We start from the raw sequence: 20,434 nt of genomic DNA on the forward strand, positions 1-20,434 counted from the left end.
GATCATATAAAACCATGTCCAGAACTGTGATATAGTCCAAACAGGGCCCAGTGGATCGTCTGAACACACCAGTCTGCTCCCTGGAACTGAAGGGGAGGAAGAGATCATATAAAACCATGTCCAGAACTGTGATATAGTCCAAACAGGGCCCAGTGGATCGTCTGAACACACCAGTCTGCTCCCTGGAACTGAAGGGGAGGAAGAGATCATATAAAACCATGTCCAGAACTGTGATATAGTCCAAACAGGGCCCAGTGGATCGTCTGAACACACCAGTCTGCTCCCTGGAACTGAAGGGGAGGAAGAGATCATATAAAACCATGTCCAGAACTGTGATATAGTCCAAACAGGGCCCAGTGGATCGTCTGAACACACCAGTCTGCTCCCTGGAAGTGAAGGGGAGGAAGAGATCATATAAAACCATGTCCAGAACTGTGATATAGTCCAAACAGGGCCCAGTGGATCGTCTGAACACACCAGTCTGCTCCCTGGAACTGAAGGGGAGGAAGAGATCATATAAAACCATGTCCAGAACTGTGATATAGTCCAAACAGGGCCCAGTGGATCGTCTGAACACACCAGTCTGCTCCCTGGAACTGAAGGGGAGGAAGAGATCATATAAAACCATGTCCAGAACTGTGATATAGTCCAAACAGGGCCCAGTGGATCGTCTGAACACACCAGTCTGCTCCCTGGAACTGAAGGGGAGGAAGAGATCATATAAAACCATGTCCAGAACTGTGATATAGTCCAAACAGGGCCCAGTGGATCGTCTGAACACACCAGTCTGCTCCCTGGAACTGAAGGGGAGGAAGAGATCATATAAAACCATGTCCAGAACTGTGATATAGTCCAAACAGGGCCCAGTGGATCGTCTGAACACACCAGTCTGCTCCCTGGAACTGAAGGGGAGGAAGAGATCATATAAAACCATGTCCAGAACTGTGATATAGTCCAAACAGGGCCCAGTGGATCGTCTGAACACACCAGTCTGCTCCCTGGAACTGAAGGGGAGGAAGAGATCATATAAAACCATGTCCAGAACTGTGATATAGTCCAAACAGGGCCCAGTGGATCGTCTGAACACACCAGTCTGCTCCCTGGAACTGAAGGGGAGGAAGAGATCATATAAAACCATGTCCAGAACTGTGATATAGTCCAAACAGGGCCCAGTGGATCGTCTGAACACACCAGTCTGCTCCCTGGAACTGAAGGGGAGGAAGAGATCATATAAAACCATGTCCAGAACTGTGATATAGTCCAAACAGGGCCCAGTGGATCGTCTGAACACACCAGTCTGCTCCCTGGAACTGAAGGGGAGGAAGAGATCATATAAAACCATGTCCAGAACTGTGATATAGTCCAAACAGGGCCCAGTGGATCGTCTGAACACACCAGTCTGCTCCCTGGAACTGAAGGGGAGGAAGAGATCATATAAAACCATGTCCAGAACTGTGATATAGTCCAAACAGGGCCCAGTGGATCGTCTGAACACACCAGTCTGCTCCCTGGAACTGAAGGGGAGGAAGAGATCATATAAAACCATGTCCAGAACTGTGATATAGTCCAAACAGGGCCCAGTGGATCGTCTGAACACACCAGTCTGCTCCCTGGAAGAGAAGGGGAGGAAGAGATCATATAAAACCATGTCCAGAACTGTGATATAGTCCAAACAGGGCCCAGTGGATCGTCTGAACACACCAGTCTGCTCCCTGGAACTGAAGGGGAGGAAGAGATCATATAAAACCATGTCCAGAACTGTGATATAGTCCAAACAGGGCCCAGTGGATCGTCTGAACACACCAGTCTGCTCCCTGGAACTGAAGGGGAGGAAGAGATCATATAAAACCATGTCCAGAACTGTGATATAGTCCAAACAGGGCCCAGTGGATCGTCTGAACACACCAGTCTGCTCCCTGGAACTGAAGGGGAGGAAGAGATCATATAAAACCATGTCCAGAACTGTGATATAGTCCAAACAGGGCCCAGTGGATCGTCTGAACACACCAGTCTGCTCCCTGGAACTGAAGGGGAGGACAGCAGATGGACGGAAGTCTGAAGTCTTTGTAAATGTTGTATCTCAGAGAGACGTACTCCACATCATCTATGGTCACTCCCCCTTCCATCCACATCGTCTATGGTCGCTCCCCCTTCCATCCACATCATCTATGGTCACTCCCCCTTCCATCCACATCATCTATGGTCACTCCCCCTTCCATCCACATCATCTATGGTCGCTCCCCCTTCCATCCACATCATCTATGGTCGCTCCCCCTTCCATCCACATCATCTATGGTCACTCCCCCTTCCATCCACATCATCTATGGTCGCTCCCCTTCCATCCACATCATCTATGGTCGCTCCCCCTTCCATCCACATCATCTATGGTCGCTCCCCCTTCCATCCACATCGTCTATGGTCGCTCCCCCTTCCATCCACATCGTCTATGGTCACTCCCCCTTCCATCCACATCATCTATGGTCACTCCCCCTTCCATCCACATCATCTATGGTCACTCCCCCTTCCATCCACATCATCTATGGTCACTCCCCCTTCCATCCACATCATCTATGGTCGCTCCCCCTTCCATCCACATCATCTATGGTCGCTCCCCCTTCCATCCACATCATCTATGGTCGCTCCCCCTTCCATCCACATCATCTATGGTCGCTCCCCCTTCCATCCACATCATCTATGGTCGCTCCCCCTTCCATCCACATCATCTATGGTCGCTCCCCCTTCCATCCACATCATCTATGGTCGCTCCCCCTTCCATCCACATCATCTATGGTCGCTCCCCTTCCATCCACATCATCTATGGTCGCTCCCCTTCCATCCACATCATCTATGGTCGCTCCCCCTTCCATCCACATCATCTATGGTCGCTCCCCTTCCATCCACATCATCTATGGTCGCTCCCCCTTCCATCCACATCATCTATGGTCGCTCCCCTTCCATCCACATCATCTATGGTCGCTCCCCCTTCCATCCACATCATCTATGGTCGCTCCCCCTTCCATCCACATCATCTATGGTCGCTCCCCCTTCCATCCACATCGTCTATGGTCGCTCCCCCTTCCATCCACATCGTCTATGGTCGCTCCCCCTTCCATCCACATCGTCTATGGTCGCTCCCCCTTCCATCCACATCGTCTATGGTCGCTCCCCTTCCATCCACATCGTCTATGGTCGCTCCCCTTCCATCCACATCGTCTATGGTCGCTCCCCTTCCATCCACATCGTCTATGGTCGCTCCCCCTTCCATCCACATCGTCTATGGTCGCTCCCCCTTCCATCCACATCGTCTATGGTCGCTCCCCCTTCCATCCACATCGTCTATGGTCGCTCCCCCTTCCATCCACATCGTCTATGGTCGCTCCCCCTTCCATCCACATCGTCTATGGTCGCTCCCCTTCCATCCACATCGTCTATGGTCGCTCCCCTTCCATCCACATCGTCTATGGTCGCTCCCCTTCCATCCACATCGTCTATGGTCGCTCCCCTTCCATCCACATCGTCTATGGTCGCTCCCCCTTCCATCCACATCGTCTATGGTCGCTCCCCCTTCCATCCACATCGTCTATGGTCGCTCCCCCTTCCATCCACATCGTCTATGGTCGCTCCCCCTTCCATCCACATCGTCTATGGTCGCTCCCCCTTCCATCCACATCGTCTATGGTCGCTCCCCCTTCCATCCACATCATCTATGGTCGCTCCCCTTCCATCCACATCATCTATGGTCGCTCCCCCTTCCATCCACATCATCTATGGTCGCTCCCCCTTCCATCCACATCATCTATGGTCGCCCCCCTTCCATCCACATCATCTATGGTCGCTCCCCCTTCCATCCACATCATCTATGGTCGCTCCCCCTTCCATCCACATCATCTATGGTCGCTCCCCCTTCCATCCACATCATCTATGGTCGCTCCCCCTTCCATCCACATCATCTATGGTCGCTCCCCCTTCCATCCACATCATCTATGGTCGCTCCCCTTCCATCCACATCATCTATGGTCGCTCCCCCTTCCATCCACATCATCTATGGTCGCTCCCCCTTCCATCCACATCATCTATGGTCGCTCCCCCTTCCATCCACATCATCTATGGTCGCTCCCCTTCCATCCACATCATCTATGGTCGCTCCCCCTTCCATCCACATCATCTATGGTCGTCCCCCTTCCATCCACATCATCTATGGTCGCCCCCTTCCATCCACATCATCTGTGGTCGCTCCCCCTTCCATCCACATCATCTATGGTCGCTCCCCTTCCATCCACATCATCTATGGTCGCTCCCCTTCCATCCACATCATCTATGGTCGCTCCCCCTTCCATCCACATCATCTATGGTCGCTCCCCCTTCCATCCACATCATCTATGGTCGCTCCCCCTTCCATCCACATCATCTATGGTCGCTCCCCCTTCCATCCACATCATCTATGGTCGCTCCCCCTTCCATCCACATCATCTATGGTCGCTCCCCCTTCCATCCACATCATCTATGGTCGCTCCCCCTTCCATCCACATCATCTATGGTCGCTCCCCCTTCCATCCACATCATCTATGGTCGCTCCCCTTCCATCCACATCATCTATGGTCGCTCCCCTTCCATCCACATCATCTATGGTCGCCCCCTTCCATCCACATCATCTATGGTCGCTCCCCTTCCATCCACATCGTCTATGGTCGCTCCCCCTTCCATCCACATCATCTATGGTCGCTCCCCCTTCCATCCACATCGTCTATGGTCGCTCCCCCTTCCATCCACATCGTCTATGGTCGCTCCCCCTTCCATCCACATCGTCTATGGTCGCTCCCCCTTCCATCCACATCGTCTATGGTCGCTCCCCCTTCCAGTCCACATCGTCTATGGTCGCTCCCCTTCCATCCACATCATCTATGGTCGCTCCCCCTTCCATCCACATCATCTATGGTCGCCCCCCTTCCATCCACATCATCTATGGTCACTCCCCTTCCATCCACATCGTCTATGGTCGCTCCCCCTTCCATCCACATCGTCTATGGTCGCTCCCCCTTCCATCCACATCGTCTATGGTCACTCCCCTTCCATCCACATCGTCTATGGTCACTCCCCTTCCATCCACATCGTCTATGGTCACTCCCCCTTCCATCCACATCGTCTATGGTCACTCCCCCTTCCATCCACATCTTCTATGGTCACTCCCCTTCCATCCACATCGTCTATGGTCACTCCCCCTTCCATCCACATCGTCTATGGTCACTCCCCCTTCCATCCACATCATCTATGGTCACTCCCCCTTCCATCCACATCATGCTGCTGTTCCCTCTATGGTCATCCCCCCCCTCCTCAATGATCATGCTGCTGTTCCCTCTATGGTCATTCCCCCTCCTCCTCAATGATCATGCTGCTGTTCCCTCTATGGTCATTCCCCCCTCCTCCTCAATGATCATGCTGCTGTTCCCTCTATGGTCATTCCCCCCTCCTCCTCAATGATCATGCTGCTGTTCCCTCTATGGTCATTCCCCCCTCCTCCTCAATGATCATGCTGCTGTTCCCTCTATGGTCATTCCCCCCTCCTCCTCAATGATCATGCTGCTGTTCCCTCTATGGTCATCCCCCCCCTCCTCAATGATCATGCTGCTGTTCCCTCTATGGTCATTCCCCCCTCCTCCTCAATGATCATGCTGCTGTTCCCTCTATGGTCATTCCCCCTCCTCCTCAATGATCATGCTGCTGTTCCCTCTATGGTCATTCCCCCCCTCCTCAATGATCATGCTGCTGTTCCCTCTATGGTCATCCCCCCTCCTCCCCCCATACTGTGACTATAAAAACCCTCAATCTGAAAAAAAAAGCACCACTTTGCAGAACAGACAACTTCTTTTAGTTGGATGCCATTGTAGAGGCAGGGGTGGGAGTGACCTCATCCCACCACCTAACAGGTCTAGTGTGACGGCTAAGGTGTTCAGTTGACCCCCCAATCTGCAGTGTGTAGACCCACCTGTCCAGGTCAGTCTCCAGTCTGTGTAGTCTGTCCACCAGGGTAGTCTTCTCAGAACGGAGACAGTCACACTCCTGCTGCAGACTGGAACAGCCCTTCTGAAGACGCTCCAACTCCCCTACAGAGAGGAGATGTAGACAGGTTACAATCCTCTTTGAACAGTCATTGTGCTCAGCCTTAAAAACATTCATAACATTTATTCTTGAGCCATTAGTTCACATGTAACAGACAGGATCAAGGCAACATGGTAGTAGGTAGTATGGTAGTATGGTACGGGATATGGTAGTATGGTACGGATTATGGTAGTATGGTACGGGATATGGTAGTATGGTACGGGATATGGTAGTATGGTACGGGATATGGTAGTATGGTACGGGATATGGTAGTATGGTACGGGATATGGTAGTAGGTAATATGGTACGTGATATGGTAGTAGGTAGTATGGTACGGGATATGGTAGTATGGTAGGGGATATGGTAGTATGTAGTATGGTACGGGATATGGTAGTATGGTAGGGGATATGGTAGTATGGTACGGGATATGGTAGTATGGTACGGGATATGGTAGTATGGTACGGGATATGGTAGTATGGTACGGGATATGGTAGTATGGTACGGGATATGGTAGTAGGTAGTATGATAGTAGGTAGTATGAACCATGTTGTGCTGCTACCATGCTGTTGTCTTAGGTTTCTCTTTATGTAGTGTTCTCTCTCTTGTGATGTGTGTTTTGTCCTATATTTATATTGTATTTATTTAAAAAAATGAATCCCAGGTCCTCGTCGGAGGCCTTTTGCCTTCTGGTAGGCCGTTATTGTAAATAAGAATATTTTATTTTTTTCACCTTTACTTAACCAGGTAGGCTAGTTAAGAACAAGTTCTCATTTACAACTGCGACCTGGCCAGGATAAAGCAAAGCAGTGCGACAGAAACAACAACACAGAGTTACACATGGAGTAAAACAAACATACAGACAATAACACAATAGAAAAAAAATCTATATACAGTGTGTGCAAATGAGGTAAGGAGGTAAGGCAATAAATAGGCCATTGTAGCGAAGTAATTATAATTTAGCAAATTAACACGAGTGATAGATGTGCAGATGATGATATGCAAGTAGAAATACTGGTGTGCAAAAGAGCAGAAAAGTAAATAAAAACAATATGGGGATGAGGTAGGTAGATTGGATGGGCTATTTACAGATAAACTAGGTACAGCTGCAGCGATCGGTTAGCTGCTCAGATAGCTGATGTTTAAAGTTAGTGAGGGAAATATAAGTCTCCAGCTTCAGTGATTTTTGCAATTCGTTCCAGTCATTGGCAGCAGAGAACTGGAAGGAAAGGCGGCCAAAGGAGGTGTTGGCTTTGGGGATGACCAGTGAGATATACCTGCTGGAGCGTGTGCTACGGGTGGGTGTTGTTATGGTGACCAGTGAGCAGTGAGCTGAGATAAGTCTGAGCTTTACCTAGCATAGACTTACAGATGACCTGGAGCCAGTGGGTCTGGCGACGAATATGTAGCGAGGGCCAGCCAACGAGATCATACAGGTCGAAGCGGTGGGTAGTATATGGGGCTTTGGTGACAAAACGGATGGCACTGTGATAGACTGCATCCAGCTTGTTGAGTAGAGTGTTGGAGGCTATTTTGTAAATTACATCGCCAAAGTCGAGGATCGGTAGGATGGTCAGTTTTACGATGGTATGCTTGGCAGCATGAGTGAAGGAAGCTTTGTTGCGAAATAGGAAGCCGATTCTAGATTTAATTTTGGATTGGAGATGCTTGATGTGAGTCTGGAAGGAGAGTTTACAGTCTAGCCAGACACCCAGGTATTTGTAGTTTTCCATATATTCTAGGTCAGAACCGTCTAGAGTAGCGATGCTAGTCGGGCGGAAGGGTGCGGGCAGCGATCAGTTGAAGATCATGCAGTTGGAGGCCACGGAAGGAGTGTTGTATGGCATTGAAGCTTGTTTGGAGGTTTGTTAACACAGTGTCCAAAGAAAGGCCAGATGTATACAGAATGGTGTCGTCTGTGTAGAGGTGGATCAGAGAATCACCCGCAGTAAGAGCGACATCGTTGATATATACAGAGAAAAGAGTTGGCCTGAGAATTGAATCCTGTGCCACCCCCATAGAGATTGCCAGAGGTCCGGACAACAGGCCCTCCGATTTGACACACTGAACTCTATCTGAGAAGTAGTTGGTGAACCAGGCGAGGCAGTCATTTGAGAAACCAAGGCTGTGGAGTCTGCCGATAAGAATACGGTGATTGACAGAGTTGAAAGCCTTGGCCAGGTCGATGAAGACGGCTGCACAGTATTGTCTTTTATCGATGGCGGTTATGATATCGTTTAGGACCTTGAATGTAGCTGAGGTGCACCCGTGACCAGCTCAGAAACCGGATTGCACAGCGGAGAAGGTACGGTGGGATTCGAAATGGTCAGTGATCTGTTTGTTAACTTGGCTTTCAAAGACTTTAGAAAGGAAGTGCAGGATGGATATAGGTCTGTAACAGTTTGGGTCTTGAGTGTCTCCCCCTTTGAAGAGGGAGTTGACCGCGACAGCTTTCCAATCTTTGGGGATCTCAGACGATACGAAAGAGAGGTTGAACAGGCTAGTAATAGGGGTTGCAACAATGGCGGCGGATAGTTTTAGAAAGAGAGGGTCCAGATTGTCAAGCCCAGCTGATTTGTAGGGGTCCAGGTTTTGCAGCTCTTTCAGAACATCTGGGTTGGTGTGGAGGGTGCAGGGCTGTTGGCCGGGGTTGGGGTAGCCAGGAGGAAAGCATGGCCCAGCCGTAGAGAAATGCTTATTGAAATTTTTGATTATCATGGATTTATCGGTGGTGACCGTATTACCTAGCCTCAGTGCAGTGGGCAGCTGGGAGGAGGTGCTCTTGTTCTCCATGGACTTTACAGTGTCCCAGAACTTTTTGGAGTTTGTACTACAGGATGCAAATTTCTGTTTGAAAAAGCTAGCCTTAGCTTTCCTAACTGCCTGTGTATATTGGTTCCGGACTTCCCTGAAAAGTTGCATATCGCTGGGACTAGTCGATGCTAGTGCAGTACACCACATTATGTTTTTGTGCTGGTCGAGGGCAGTCAGGTCTGGAGTGAACCAAGGGCTATATCTGTTCTTAGTTCTACATTTTTTTGAAAGGGGCATGCTTATTTAAGATGGTGAGGAAGGCACTTTTAAAGAACAACCAGGCATCCTCAACTGACGCCATGAGGTCAATGTCCTTCCAGGATACCCGGGTCAGGTCGATTAGAAAGGCCTGCTTGCAGAAGTGTTTTAGGGAGCGTTTGACAGTGATGAGGGGTGGTTGTTTGACCGCGGACCCATTACGGACGCAGGCAATGAGTCATTGATTGCTGAGATCCTGGTTGAAAACAACAGAGGTGTATTTAGAGGACAAGTTGGTCAGGATGATATCTATGAGGGTGCCCATGTTCACGGATTTGGGGTTGTACCTGGTAGGTTCCTTGTGTGAGATTGAGGGCATCTAGCTTAGATTGTAGGATGGCCGGGGTGTTATTAAGCATGTCCCAGTTTAGGTCACCTAGTAGCATGAGCTCTGAAGATAGATGGGGGGCAATCAGTTCACATATGGTATTGAGGGCACAGCTGGGGGCAGAGGGTGGTCTATAACAAGTGGCAACAGTGAGAGACTTGTTTCTGGAAAGGTGAATTTTTAGAAGTAGAAGCTCGAATTGTTTGGGTACAGACTTGGATTGTAATACAGAACTCTGCAGGCTATCTTTGCAGTAGATTGAAACACCGCCCCCTTTGGCATCCGTAGAGTACGACCTTTCCTCACACAGGAAGCGGCGCAGGTCCTAATCCAGGCACTTGTCATCTCCCGTCCTGACTACTGCAACTCACTGTTGTCTGAGGGACGGAAGCTATACTGTAAATTACATCGCCAAAGTCGAGGATCGGTAGGATAGTCAGTTTTACGCAATACTAAAGTGCCTATAAGAACATCCAATAGTCAAAGGTATATGAAATACAAATGGTATAGAGAGAAATAGTCCTATAATTCCTATAATAACTACAACCTAAAACTTCTTAACTGGGAATATTGAAGACTCATGTTAAAAGGAACCACCAGCTTTCATATGTTCTCATGTTCTGAGCAAGGAACTTAAACGTTAGATAATGTAGATAATGTAGAACAGAGAGTCTAGTGTTCTACATCATCACTAGAGTCTAGTGTTCTACATCACCACTGGAGAGTCTAGTGTTCTACATCACCACTAGAGAGTCTAGTGTTCTACATCACCACTAGAGAGTCTAGTGTTCTACATCATCACTAGAGAGTCTAGTGTTCTACATCATCACTAGAGAGTCTAGTGTTCTACATCATCACTAGAGAGTCTAGTGTTCTACATCACCACTAGAGAGTCTAGTGTTCTACATCACCACTAGAGAGTCTAGTGTTCTACATCATCACTAGAGAGTCTAGTGTTCTACATCATCACTAGAGAGTCTAGTGTTCTACATCATCACTAGAGAGTCTAGTGTTCTACATCATCACTAGAGAGTCTAGTGTTCTACATCATCACTAGAGAGTCTAGTGTTCTACATCATCACTAGAGAGTCTAGTGTTCTACATCATCACTAGAGAGTCTAGTGTTCTACATCACCACTAGAGAGTCTAGTGTTCTACATCATCACTAGAGAGTCTAGTGTTCTACATCACCACTAGAGAGTCTAGTGTTCTACATCATCACTAGAGAGTCTAGTGTTCTACATCATCACTAGAGAGTCTAGTGTTCTACATCATCACTAGAGAGTCTAGTGTTCTACATCACCACTAGAGAGTCTAGTGTTCTACATCATCACTAGAGAGTCTAGTGTTCTACATCACCACTAGAGAGTCTAGTGTTCTACATCATCACTAGAGAGTCTAGTGTTCTACATCACCACTAGAGAGTCTAGTGTTCTACATCACCACTAGAGAGTCTAGTGTTCTACATCACCACTAGAGAGTCTAGTGTTCTACATCATCACTAGAGAGTCTAGTGTTCTACATCATCACTAGAGAGTCTAGTGTTCTACATCATCACTAGAGAGTCTAGTGTTCTACATCATCACTAGAGAGTCTAGTGTTCTACATCACCACTAGAGAGTCTAGTGTTCTACATCATCACTAGAGAGTCTAGTGTTCTACATCACCACTAGAGAGTCTAGTGTTCTACATCACCACTAGAGAGTCTAGTGTTCTACATCACCACTAGAGTCTAGTGTTCTACATCACCACTAGAGTCTAGTGTTCTACATCATCACTAGAGAGTCTAGTGTTCTACATCATCACTAGAGAGTCTAGTGTTCTACATCATCACTAGAGAGTCTAGTGTTCTACATCATCACTAGAGAGTCTAGTGTTCTACATCATCACTAGAGAGTCTAGTGTTCTACATCATCACTAGAGAGTCTAGTGTTCTACATCATCACTAGAGAGTCTAGTGTTCTACATCATCACTAGAGAGTCTAGTGTTCTACATCATCACTAGAGAGTCTAGTGTTCTACATCACCACTAGAGAGTCTAGTGTTCTACATCACCACTAGAGTCTAGTGTTCTACATCACCACTAGAGTCTAGTGTTCTACATCACCACTAGAGAGTCTAGTGTTCTACATCATCACTAGAGAGTCTAGTGTTCTACATCACCACTAGAGAGTCTAGTGTTCTACATCACCACTAGAGAGTCTAGTGTTCTACATCACCACTAGAGAGTCTAGTGTTCTACATCATCACTAGAGAGTCTAGTGTTCTACATCATCACTAGAGAGTCTAGTGTTCTACATCATCACTAGAGAGTCTAGTGTTCTACATCACCACTAGAGAGTCTAGTGTTCTACATCATCACTAGAGAGTCTAGTGTTCTACATCACCACTAGAGAGTCTAGTGTTCTACATCACCACTAGAGAGTCTAGTGTTCTACATCACCACTAGAGAGTCTAGTGTTCTACATCACCACTAGAGAGTCTAGTGTTCTACATCACCACTAGAGAGTCTAGTGTTCTACATCACCACTAGAGAGTCTAGTGTTCTACATCATCACTAGAGAGTCTAGTGTTCTACATCACCACTAGAGAGTCTAGTGCCGTGTTCTACATCATCACTAGAGAGTCTAGTGTTCTACATCACCACTAGAGAGTCTAGTGTTCTACATCATCACTAGAGAGTCTAGTGTTCTACATCATCACTAGAGAGTCTAGTGTTCTACATCACCACTAGAGAGTCTAGTGTTCTACATCACCACTAGAGTCTAGTGTTCTACATCATCACTAGAGTCTAGTGTTCTACATCACCACTAGAGAGTCTAGTGTTCTACATCATCACTAGAGTCTAGTGTTCTACATCATCACTAGAGAGTCTAGTGTTCTACATCACCACTAGAGTCTAGTGTTCTACATCACCACTAGAGAGTCTAGTGTTCTACATCACCACTAGAGAGTCTAGTGTTCTACATCATCACTAGAGAGTCTAGTGTTCTACATCACCACTAGAGTCTAGTGTTCTACATCACCACTAGAGAGTCTAGTGTTCTACATCACCACTAGAGAGTCTAGTGTTCTACATCACCACTAGAGAGTCTAGTGTTCTACATCACCACTAGAGAGTCTAGTGTTCTACATCACCACTAGAGAGTCTAGTGTTCTACATCACCACTAGAGAGTCTAGTGTTCTACATCATCACTAGAGAGTCTAGTGTTCTACATCACCACTAGAGAGTCTAGTGTTCTACATCACCACTGGAGAGTCTAGTGTTCTACATCACCACTGGAGTCTAGTGATGATGGGTTTAGGGGTCAGCGATTCGGTTTAGTATCGTACCTTGTAGATCGTTAGTGCTCTGCTGGTGCAGGCTCTGCTGTTGGAAGGTGGCCTGCAGGGAGTTGATCTCCTGTTCGTATTTGGACGCAGCCTGACGCCACTTCTCCAGCTCGGCCGTGACACCTCCCAGGTCCCTCTGCAGGGCGGCGATGTCTCGCTCCCTCTCGGCTGTGGCGGCCTCCATGGCGTGGTGGAGAACGAGCACCTCCTCCTGAGTCGAGTACAGCTCCTCCTGTGTGCTGCTGACGCTGCTCTCTCTTCGCTCCTTCAGCTCCTCCATGTCTACCGCTAGCTTCCCCAACTGACCTGGAAACAGATCGTATATACTTTCATGTACACTATATAATATAGAACATCTCTTTTCAGGACATGGACTGACCAGGTGAATCCAGGTGAAAGCTATGATCCCTTATTGATGTCACTTGTTAAATCCACTACAATCCGTGTAGATGAAGGGGAGGAGACAGGTTAAAGAAGGATTTTTTTTAGCCTTTTGATAATTGAGACATGGATTGTGTACATGTGCCATTCAGAGGGTGAACGTGCAAGACAAAAGATTTAAGTGCCTTTGAACGTGGGATGGAAGTAGGTGCCAGGCGAACCGGTTTGTTTCAGCGCTACTGGGTTTATAACGCTCAACAGTTTCTAGTGTGTATCAGGAATGATCCACCACCCAAAGGACATCCAGCCAACTGGACAACTGTGGGGAAGCATTGGAGTCAACATGGGCCAGCATCCCTGTGGGACGCTTGACACCTTGTAGAGTCCATGACCCTGATGAACTGAGGCTGTTCTGAGGGAAAGTCATTAATAGGAAGGTGTCCTTAATGTTTTGTACACTACATGTGTAAAAGTATGTTGACACCTGCTTTTCGAACATCTCATTCCAAAATCTTGGGCATTACCATAGAGTTGGTCCCCCCTTTACTGCTATAACAGCCTTCACTCTTCTGGCTTTCCACTAGACAACCTCACTTTGTGAACGGGGGGGCATTGTCATGCTGAAACAGGAAAGGGTCTTCCCCAAACTGTTTCCACAAAGTTGGAAGCACAGAATCGTCTATAATGTAATTTCATGCTGAAGAGTTAAGATTTCCCTTCACTGAAACTAAGGGGCCCGAACCATGAAAAACAGCCCCAGACCATTATTCCTAGTCCACCAAACTTTACAGTTGGCACTATGCAGTCGGGCAGGTAGAATTCACCAGGCATCCGCCAAACCCAGATGGTGAGTGATTCATCACTCCAGAGAATACGTTTCCACTGCTCCCGAGTCCAATGGGGGCGAGCTTTACAACATTCTAGCCGACGCTTGGCATTGCGCATGGTGATCTTAGGCTTGTGTGCGGCTGCTCGGCCATGGAAACCCATTTCATGAAGCTCCCAACGAACAATGCTTTGGAAGCAATGTCAGCACGAGGCAGTTTGGAACTCGGTAGTGAGTGTTCCAACCCGAAGACAAACGATTATTACGAACTCGGAACTCGGCGGTCCCGTTCGGTGAGTTTGTGTGGCCTACCACTTTGCGGCTTAGCCGTTGTTGCTCCTAGACGTTTACACTTCACAATAACAGCACTTACAGTTGACTCTAGCATGGCAGAAATGTATAATTGTTTAATACATTTTTTTTTACTAAACAACTGAAACATTTACTCAGTACTTTGTTGAAGCACCTTTGGCAGCGATTACAGTCTCGAGTCTTCTTGGGTATGACGCTACAAGCTTGGCACACCTGTATTTGGGGAGTTTCTCCCATTCTTCTCTGCAGATCCTCTCAACCTCTGTCAGGTTGGAAGGGGAGCATCACGGCACAGCTATTTTCAGGTCTCTCCAGAGATGTTCGATCAGGTTCAAGTCTGGGCTCTTGATGGGCCACTCAAGGACATTCAGAGACTTGTCCCGAAGCCACTCCTGTGTTGTCTTGGCTGTGTGCTTAGGGTCATTGTCCTGTTGGAAGGTGAACCTTCACCCCAGTCTGAGGTCCTGAGCGCTCTGGAGCAGGTTTTCATCAAGTATCTTTTTGTACTTTGCTCCGTTCATCTTTCCCTCAATCCTGACTAGTCTCCCAGTCCCTGCCGCTGAAAAACATCCCCACAGCATGATGCTGCCAACACCATGCTTCACCGTAGGGATGGTGCCAGGTTTCATCCAGATGTGACGCTTGGCATTCAGGCCAAAGAGGTCAATCTTGCTTTCATCAGACCAGAGAATGTTGTTTCTCATGGTCAGAGTCCTTTAAGGGCCTTTTGGCAAAACTCCAAGCAGGCTGTCATGTGCCTTTTACTGAGGAGGGGCTTCCGTCTGGCCACTTTCCCATAAAGGCCTGATTGGTGGAGTGCTGCAGAGATTGTTGTCCTTCTGGAAGTTTCTCCCATCTCCACAGAGGAACCCTGGAGCTCTGTCAGAGTGACCATCGGGTTCCTGGTCACCTCCCTGACCAAGGCCCTTCTCCCCTGATTGATCAGTTTGGCCGGGCGGCCAGCTCTAGGAAGAGTCTTGGTGGTTCCAAACTTCTTCCATTTAAGAATGATGGAGGCCACTGTGTTCTTGGGGACCTTCAATGCTGCAGACATTTTTTGGTACCCTTCCCCAGATCTGTGCCTCGACACAATTCTGTCTCGGAGCTCTACGTTCAATTCCTTCAATCCCCTTACTTGGTTTTAGCTGACATGCACCGTCAACTGTGGGACCTTATACAGACATGGGTTTTCCTTTCCAAATCTGTCCAATCAATCAAATTTACCACAGGTGGACTCCAATCAAGTTGTAGAAACATCTCAAGGATGATCAATGGAAACAGGATGCACCTGAGCTCAATTTCATATCTCATAACAAAGGGTCTGAATACTTATTTATATAAGGTTTGTTTATTTATATTTAATACATTTGCGAACATTTCTAAAAACATGTATTCGCTTTGTCATTTTGGTGTGTTGTGTGTAGATTGATAAGAAATAAATAAGAATAATTTTAGAATAACAAAATGTGGAAAAAGTCATGGGGTCTGAATACTTTCCGAAGGCATTGGATATATATTGTATATATATGTGTGTATGTGATCCAAGTCTGTTTTTTTTATTTCACCTTTAGGGGTCAACCACCCCAACCCCTCCAGCAGCCACTAGGTAAGTCACTTAAGAACAAATTCTTATTTTCAACGACGGCCTAGGAACAGCTAACTGCTTTGTTCAGGGGCAGAACGACAGATTTGTACCTTGTCAGCTCAGGGATTCGATCTAGGAACCTTTCGGTTACTAGTCCAACGCTCTAACCACTAGGCTACCTGCCGCCCCATGGTTAACTCTAGTTAAGTCCCTCTTGCAGGTACCGCTCGGTACTATACTCACTCTGTAGGTAGTGGATCTGCTTGGCTGACTCCTCAGTCTGCTGCCTGTTACTCCTCCTCTCCTCTTCCAGTAAGGCCTGGAGCTCCAGACACTTCTGCTTGCCTGTGTTGGCCAACTCCTGGGTCTCCAGCAGCTGTTTGTGGAGGTGGTGAATCACCTGCTCTCTGTCCCCAGGCTCCAGGCTGGCCATCCGCAGCTCATCTAGACCGGGACGGACAGGTGGGATATAGTTAGATATAGGCATAGAGGAAAGTAAGGAGATGAGGGTGCTAGAGATGAGGGTGCTAGAGCGGTGAGTGGGATCTGAACCCATGCTGGGTAGGTGTACAGAGTACATGGAATGCAAAAGCTGGGGCTTAGATTGAAAGGCCACCCAAGCCACAGAAAAATGTCTAATCAAAGTCAGTTGTTTATTTATGTTTTCATAATTGATCAGGAAGTTACAGATAGGGTTGGGCAGTATGCAGATGTTCATACCGTTTCCGGTACCATACAAGGGTATATGGTATTCCCAAATGTGCACAGAAGAAGCGCTATTTAAAATAAAAAGACAGGGATCTGGATCCAGGAGGGGGTTGAAGGTCTCAGCTGCTACCAAGAAGCTTGATCTTCACAGCTGGGAAGTTAGCAAACCACATGCATCGCTGGAGCCCTGAGCTGGATCATTTCACACTTGTTAGATTTCTCAGTTATACTTCACTGAATAGTTATATGCACTGGCGTAGCAAACATCTCTACGAGACGTCGGTATTTCGAGACACCCCAGCATACGGGGTATATCGCCGACGCTCTAACCAGTCCGACGCTCTAACCAGTCCGACGCTCTAACCAGTCCGACGCTCTAACCAGTCCGACGCTCTAACCAGTCCGACGCTCTAAACACCCCAGCATACGGTATATCGCCAAGCCTAGATACGGACATCTGCACCGTATCTGTATAACCACCACACGTGGCTGGCTGCCTGTTGCTCAAATGATTTGTGACACACTACAGTGATGAATAATCAACCATGGCTCTGCCTCAGTCCCTAATTACTACCGGTCCGTGCGGGAGTATTTTAAGTCCTTTCAGATGGGGAGCCACTCCTCGACCAGCCCATTCTAACCCACTCCAGTCCTTTCAGATGAGGGTCCACTCCTCGACCAGCCCATTCTAACCCACTCCAGTCCTTTCAGATGGGGAGCCACTCCTCGACCAGCCCATTCTAACCCACTCCAGTCCTTTCAGATGGGGAGCCACTCCTCGACCAGCCCATTCTAACCCACTCCAGTCCTTTCAGATGAGGGTCCACTCCTCGACCAGCCCATTCTAACCCACCCCAGTCCTTTCAGATGGGGGTCCACTCCTCGACCAGCCCATTCTAACCCACTCCAGTCCTTTCAGATGAGGGTCCACTCCTCGACCAGCCCATTCTAACCCACTCCAGTCCTTTCAGATGGGGGTCCACTCCTCGACCAGCCCATTCTAACACACTCCAGTCCTTTCGGATGGGGGTCCACTCCTCGACCAGCCCATTCTAACCCACTCCAGTCCTTTCAGATGAGGGTCCACTCCTCGACCAGCCCATTCTTACCCACTCCAGTCCTTTCAGATGGGGGTCCACTCCTCGACCAGCCCATTCTAACCCACTCCAGTCCTTTCGGATGGGGAGCCACTCCTCGACCAGCCCATTCTAACCCACTCCAGTCCTTTCAGATGGGGGTCCACTCCTCGACCAGCCCATTCTAATCCACTCCAGTCCTTTCAGATGGGGGTCCACTCCTCGACCAGCCCATTCTAACCCACTCCAGTCCTTTCAGATGGGGGTCCACTCCTCGACCAGCCCATTCTAACCCACTCCAGTTCTTTCGGATGGGGAGCCACTCCTCGACCAGCCCATTCTAACCCACTCCAGTCCTTTCAGATGGGGGTCCACTCCTCGACCAGCCCATTCTAACCCACTCCAGTCCTTTCAGATGGGGGTCCACTCCTCGACCAGCCCATTCTAACCCACTCCAGTCCTTTCAGACGGGGGTCCACTCCTCGACCAGCCCATTCTAACCCACTCCAGTCCTTTCGGATGGGGGTCCACTCCTCGACCAGCCCATTCTTACCCACTCCAGTCCTTTCAGATGGGGGTCCACTCCTCGACCAGCCCATTCTAACCCACTCCAGTCCTTTCAGATGAGGGTCCACTCCTCGACCAGCCCATTCTTACCCACTCCAGTCCTTTCAGATGGGGGTCCACTCCTCGACCAGCCCATTCTAACCCACTCCAGTTCTTTCAGATGGGGAGCCACTCCTCGACCAGCCCATTCTAACCCACTCCAGTCCTTTCAGATGAGGGTCCACTCCTCGACCAGCCCATTCTTACCCACTCCAGTCCTTTCAGATGGGGGTCCACTCCTCGACCAGCCCATTCTAACCCACTCCAGTCCTTTCATGACAATTTTTGCACTTGGGGAATATGTTGGAAGAGAGTTTCCACCCCCCTGTAACCCGACCCCCTCCAGCAGCCACTCCGTCAGGGTCCAGCCCCCCAACACTACCCCCTCCAGCAGCCACTCCATCAGGGTCCACCACCCCACCCCATCCAGCAGCCTCTCCATCAGGGTCCACCACCCCACCCCCTCCAGCAGCCTCTCCATCAGGGTCCACCACCCCACCCCACCCCCTCCAGCAGCCTCTCCATCAGGGTCCACCACCCCACCCCACCCCATCCAGCAGCCTCTCCATCAGGGTCCACCACCCCACCCCACCCCATCCAGCAGCCTCTCCATCAGGGTCCACCACCCCACCCCTCCAGCAGCCTCTCCATCAGGGTCCACCACCCCACCCCCTCCAGCAGCCTCTCCATCAGGGTCCACCACCCCACCCCCTCCAGCAGCCACTCATCAGGGTCCACCACCCCATCCAGCAGCCACTCCATCAGGGTCCACCACCCCACCCCTCCAGCAGCCACTCCCCCATCCCACTCCACCCCCAAACCTCCATATATATTCAATAGTCCCCCATCCCACTCCACCCCCAAACCTCCAAATATATATATTCAATAGTCCCCCAGGCACTAGCCAGGTTTGGCACTCTTGATCCATCCAGCTACCTCTTGACAACAGATTTTATGGCAACGAGACGCAATAAAACATTAAATATGTATTACCTTTGAGCAGGGCGACCCTGTTCTGTGGCTCGTTCAGCTCATGATCATCCATGTTTCCATCTACACACACAGAGACAGAGAGAAAGAAGAGAAAGAGAGAAAGAGCAGAGGAAGAGTGAACAGAGCGAGTGAGAGAGGATTAACAGTGAGCTAGGACCAGACCAGGACAAACAAGAAAACTAAACGAGTGACAGGAGATCTATTGTTATTCCACGGCTCTGTTCTGGACACAATACTGCTTATATCATTTCATCATTCAGGGTTCAAATAATACAACAATACATTTACAACGTTACAATGTTAATATTGTACATTTACGTACATGTTTTGAGTTCATAAACACGAAAACGTATTTATTAGCATCATGAATTAATATACAAAGTCAAATTATTTTACTTCTTCGGTCCTCATAAATGAATATAAAATATTTACATAACTCTGACAACTTCACAATTGTTAATCTTTTAGCCAAAAAAAAAAGATGTCTTGTTTATATATTTTACTATTTATGAGGTGTTGTTACCCGACGTGTCGTCACTGCTGCGGTCCTTGCTGGGGCTCAGTGTATCTGACATTTCAGAGTCTTTAGCATCCAGTTGGTTTTCTACAGAGAGACAGGAAGATACAAACACTCTCAGAACACTGAACTTCAAATAAAATCACATGAAATAACATGTCTACAAATGTAGAGTTGATCAGGCTGTAGAATGTTGTCCCTACTCCTCTTCAATGGCTCTGTGAAGTTTCTGGATATTGGTGGGAACTGGAACACGCTGTCGTACAGGTCGATCCAGAGCATCCCAAACATGCTCAATGGGTGACATATGTCTGGTAAGTATGGAGGCCATGGAAGAACTTGGACATTTTCAGCTTCCATGAATTGTGTACAGATCCTTGTTGACACTGGACCATGCGTTATCATGCTGTAATATGAGGTGATGGCGGTGGATGACTGGCACGACAACGGGCCGTGCGTTATCATGCTGTAATATGAGGTGATGGCGGTGGATGAATGGCACGACAACGGGCCTCAGGATCTCATCACGGTATCTCTGTTGCATTCAAATTACCATTGATAAAATGCCATTGTGTTGGTTGTCCGTAGCTTATGCCTGCCCCA

The 20,434-nt window shown here is 48.5% G+C and overlaps 1 protein-coding gene across 2 annotated transcripts in view; it reads right to left on the bottom strand.

The window, feature by feature from the left end:
* The window catches only part of LOC106566258 (sarcolemmal membrane-associated protein), a 121,382-nt gene that overhangs the window by 18,909 nt on the left and 82,039 nt on the right, over positions 1-20,434 (bottom strand). For both annotated transcript variants that reach the window (XM_045691996.1, XM_045691995.1), the window contains 5 exons: positions 19,838-19,918; positions 19,315-19,374; positions 16,175-16,375; positions 12,828-13,133; positions 5,984-6,101 (listed from right to left, as the gene is read on the bottom strand). In XM_045691996.1, coding sequence (XP_045547952.1) covers positions 5,984-6,101; positions 12,828-13,133; positions 16,175-16,375; positions 19,315-19,374; positions 19,838-19,918 — 766 coding nt within the window. The remainder of the gene's footprint in view (positions 1-5,983; positions 6,102-12,827; positions 13,134-16,174; positions 16,376-19,314; positions 19,375-19,837; positions 19,919-20,434) is intronic.

The sequence above is a fragment of the Salmo salar genome, chromosome ssa12 (assembly GCF_905237065.1).
Source record: "Salmo salar chromosome ssa12, Ssal_v3.1, whole genome shotgun sequence".
Classification (NCBI taxonomy): domain Eukaryota; kingdom Metazoa; phylum Chordata; class Actinopteri; order Salmoniformes; family Salmonidae; genus Salmo; species Salmo salar.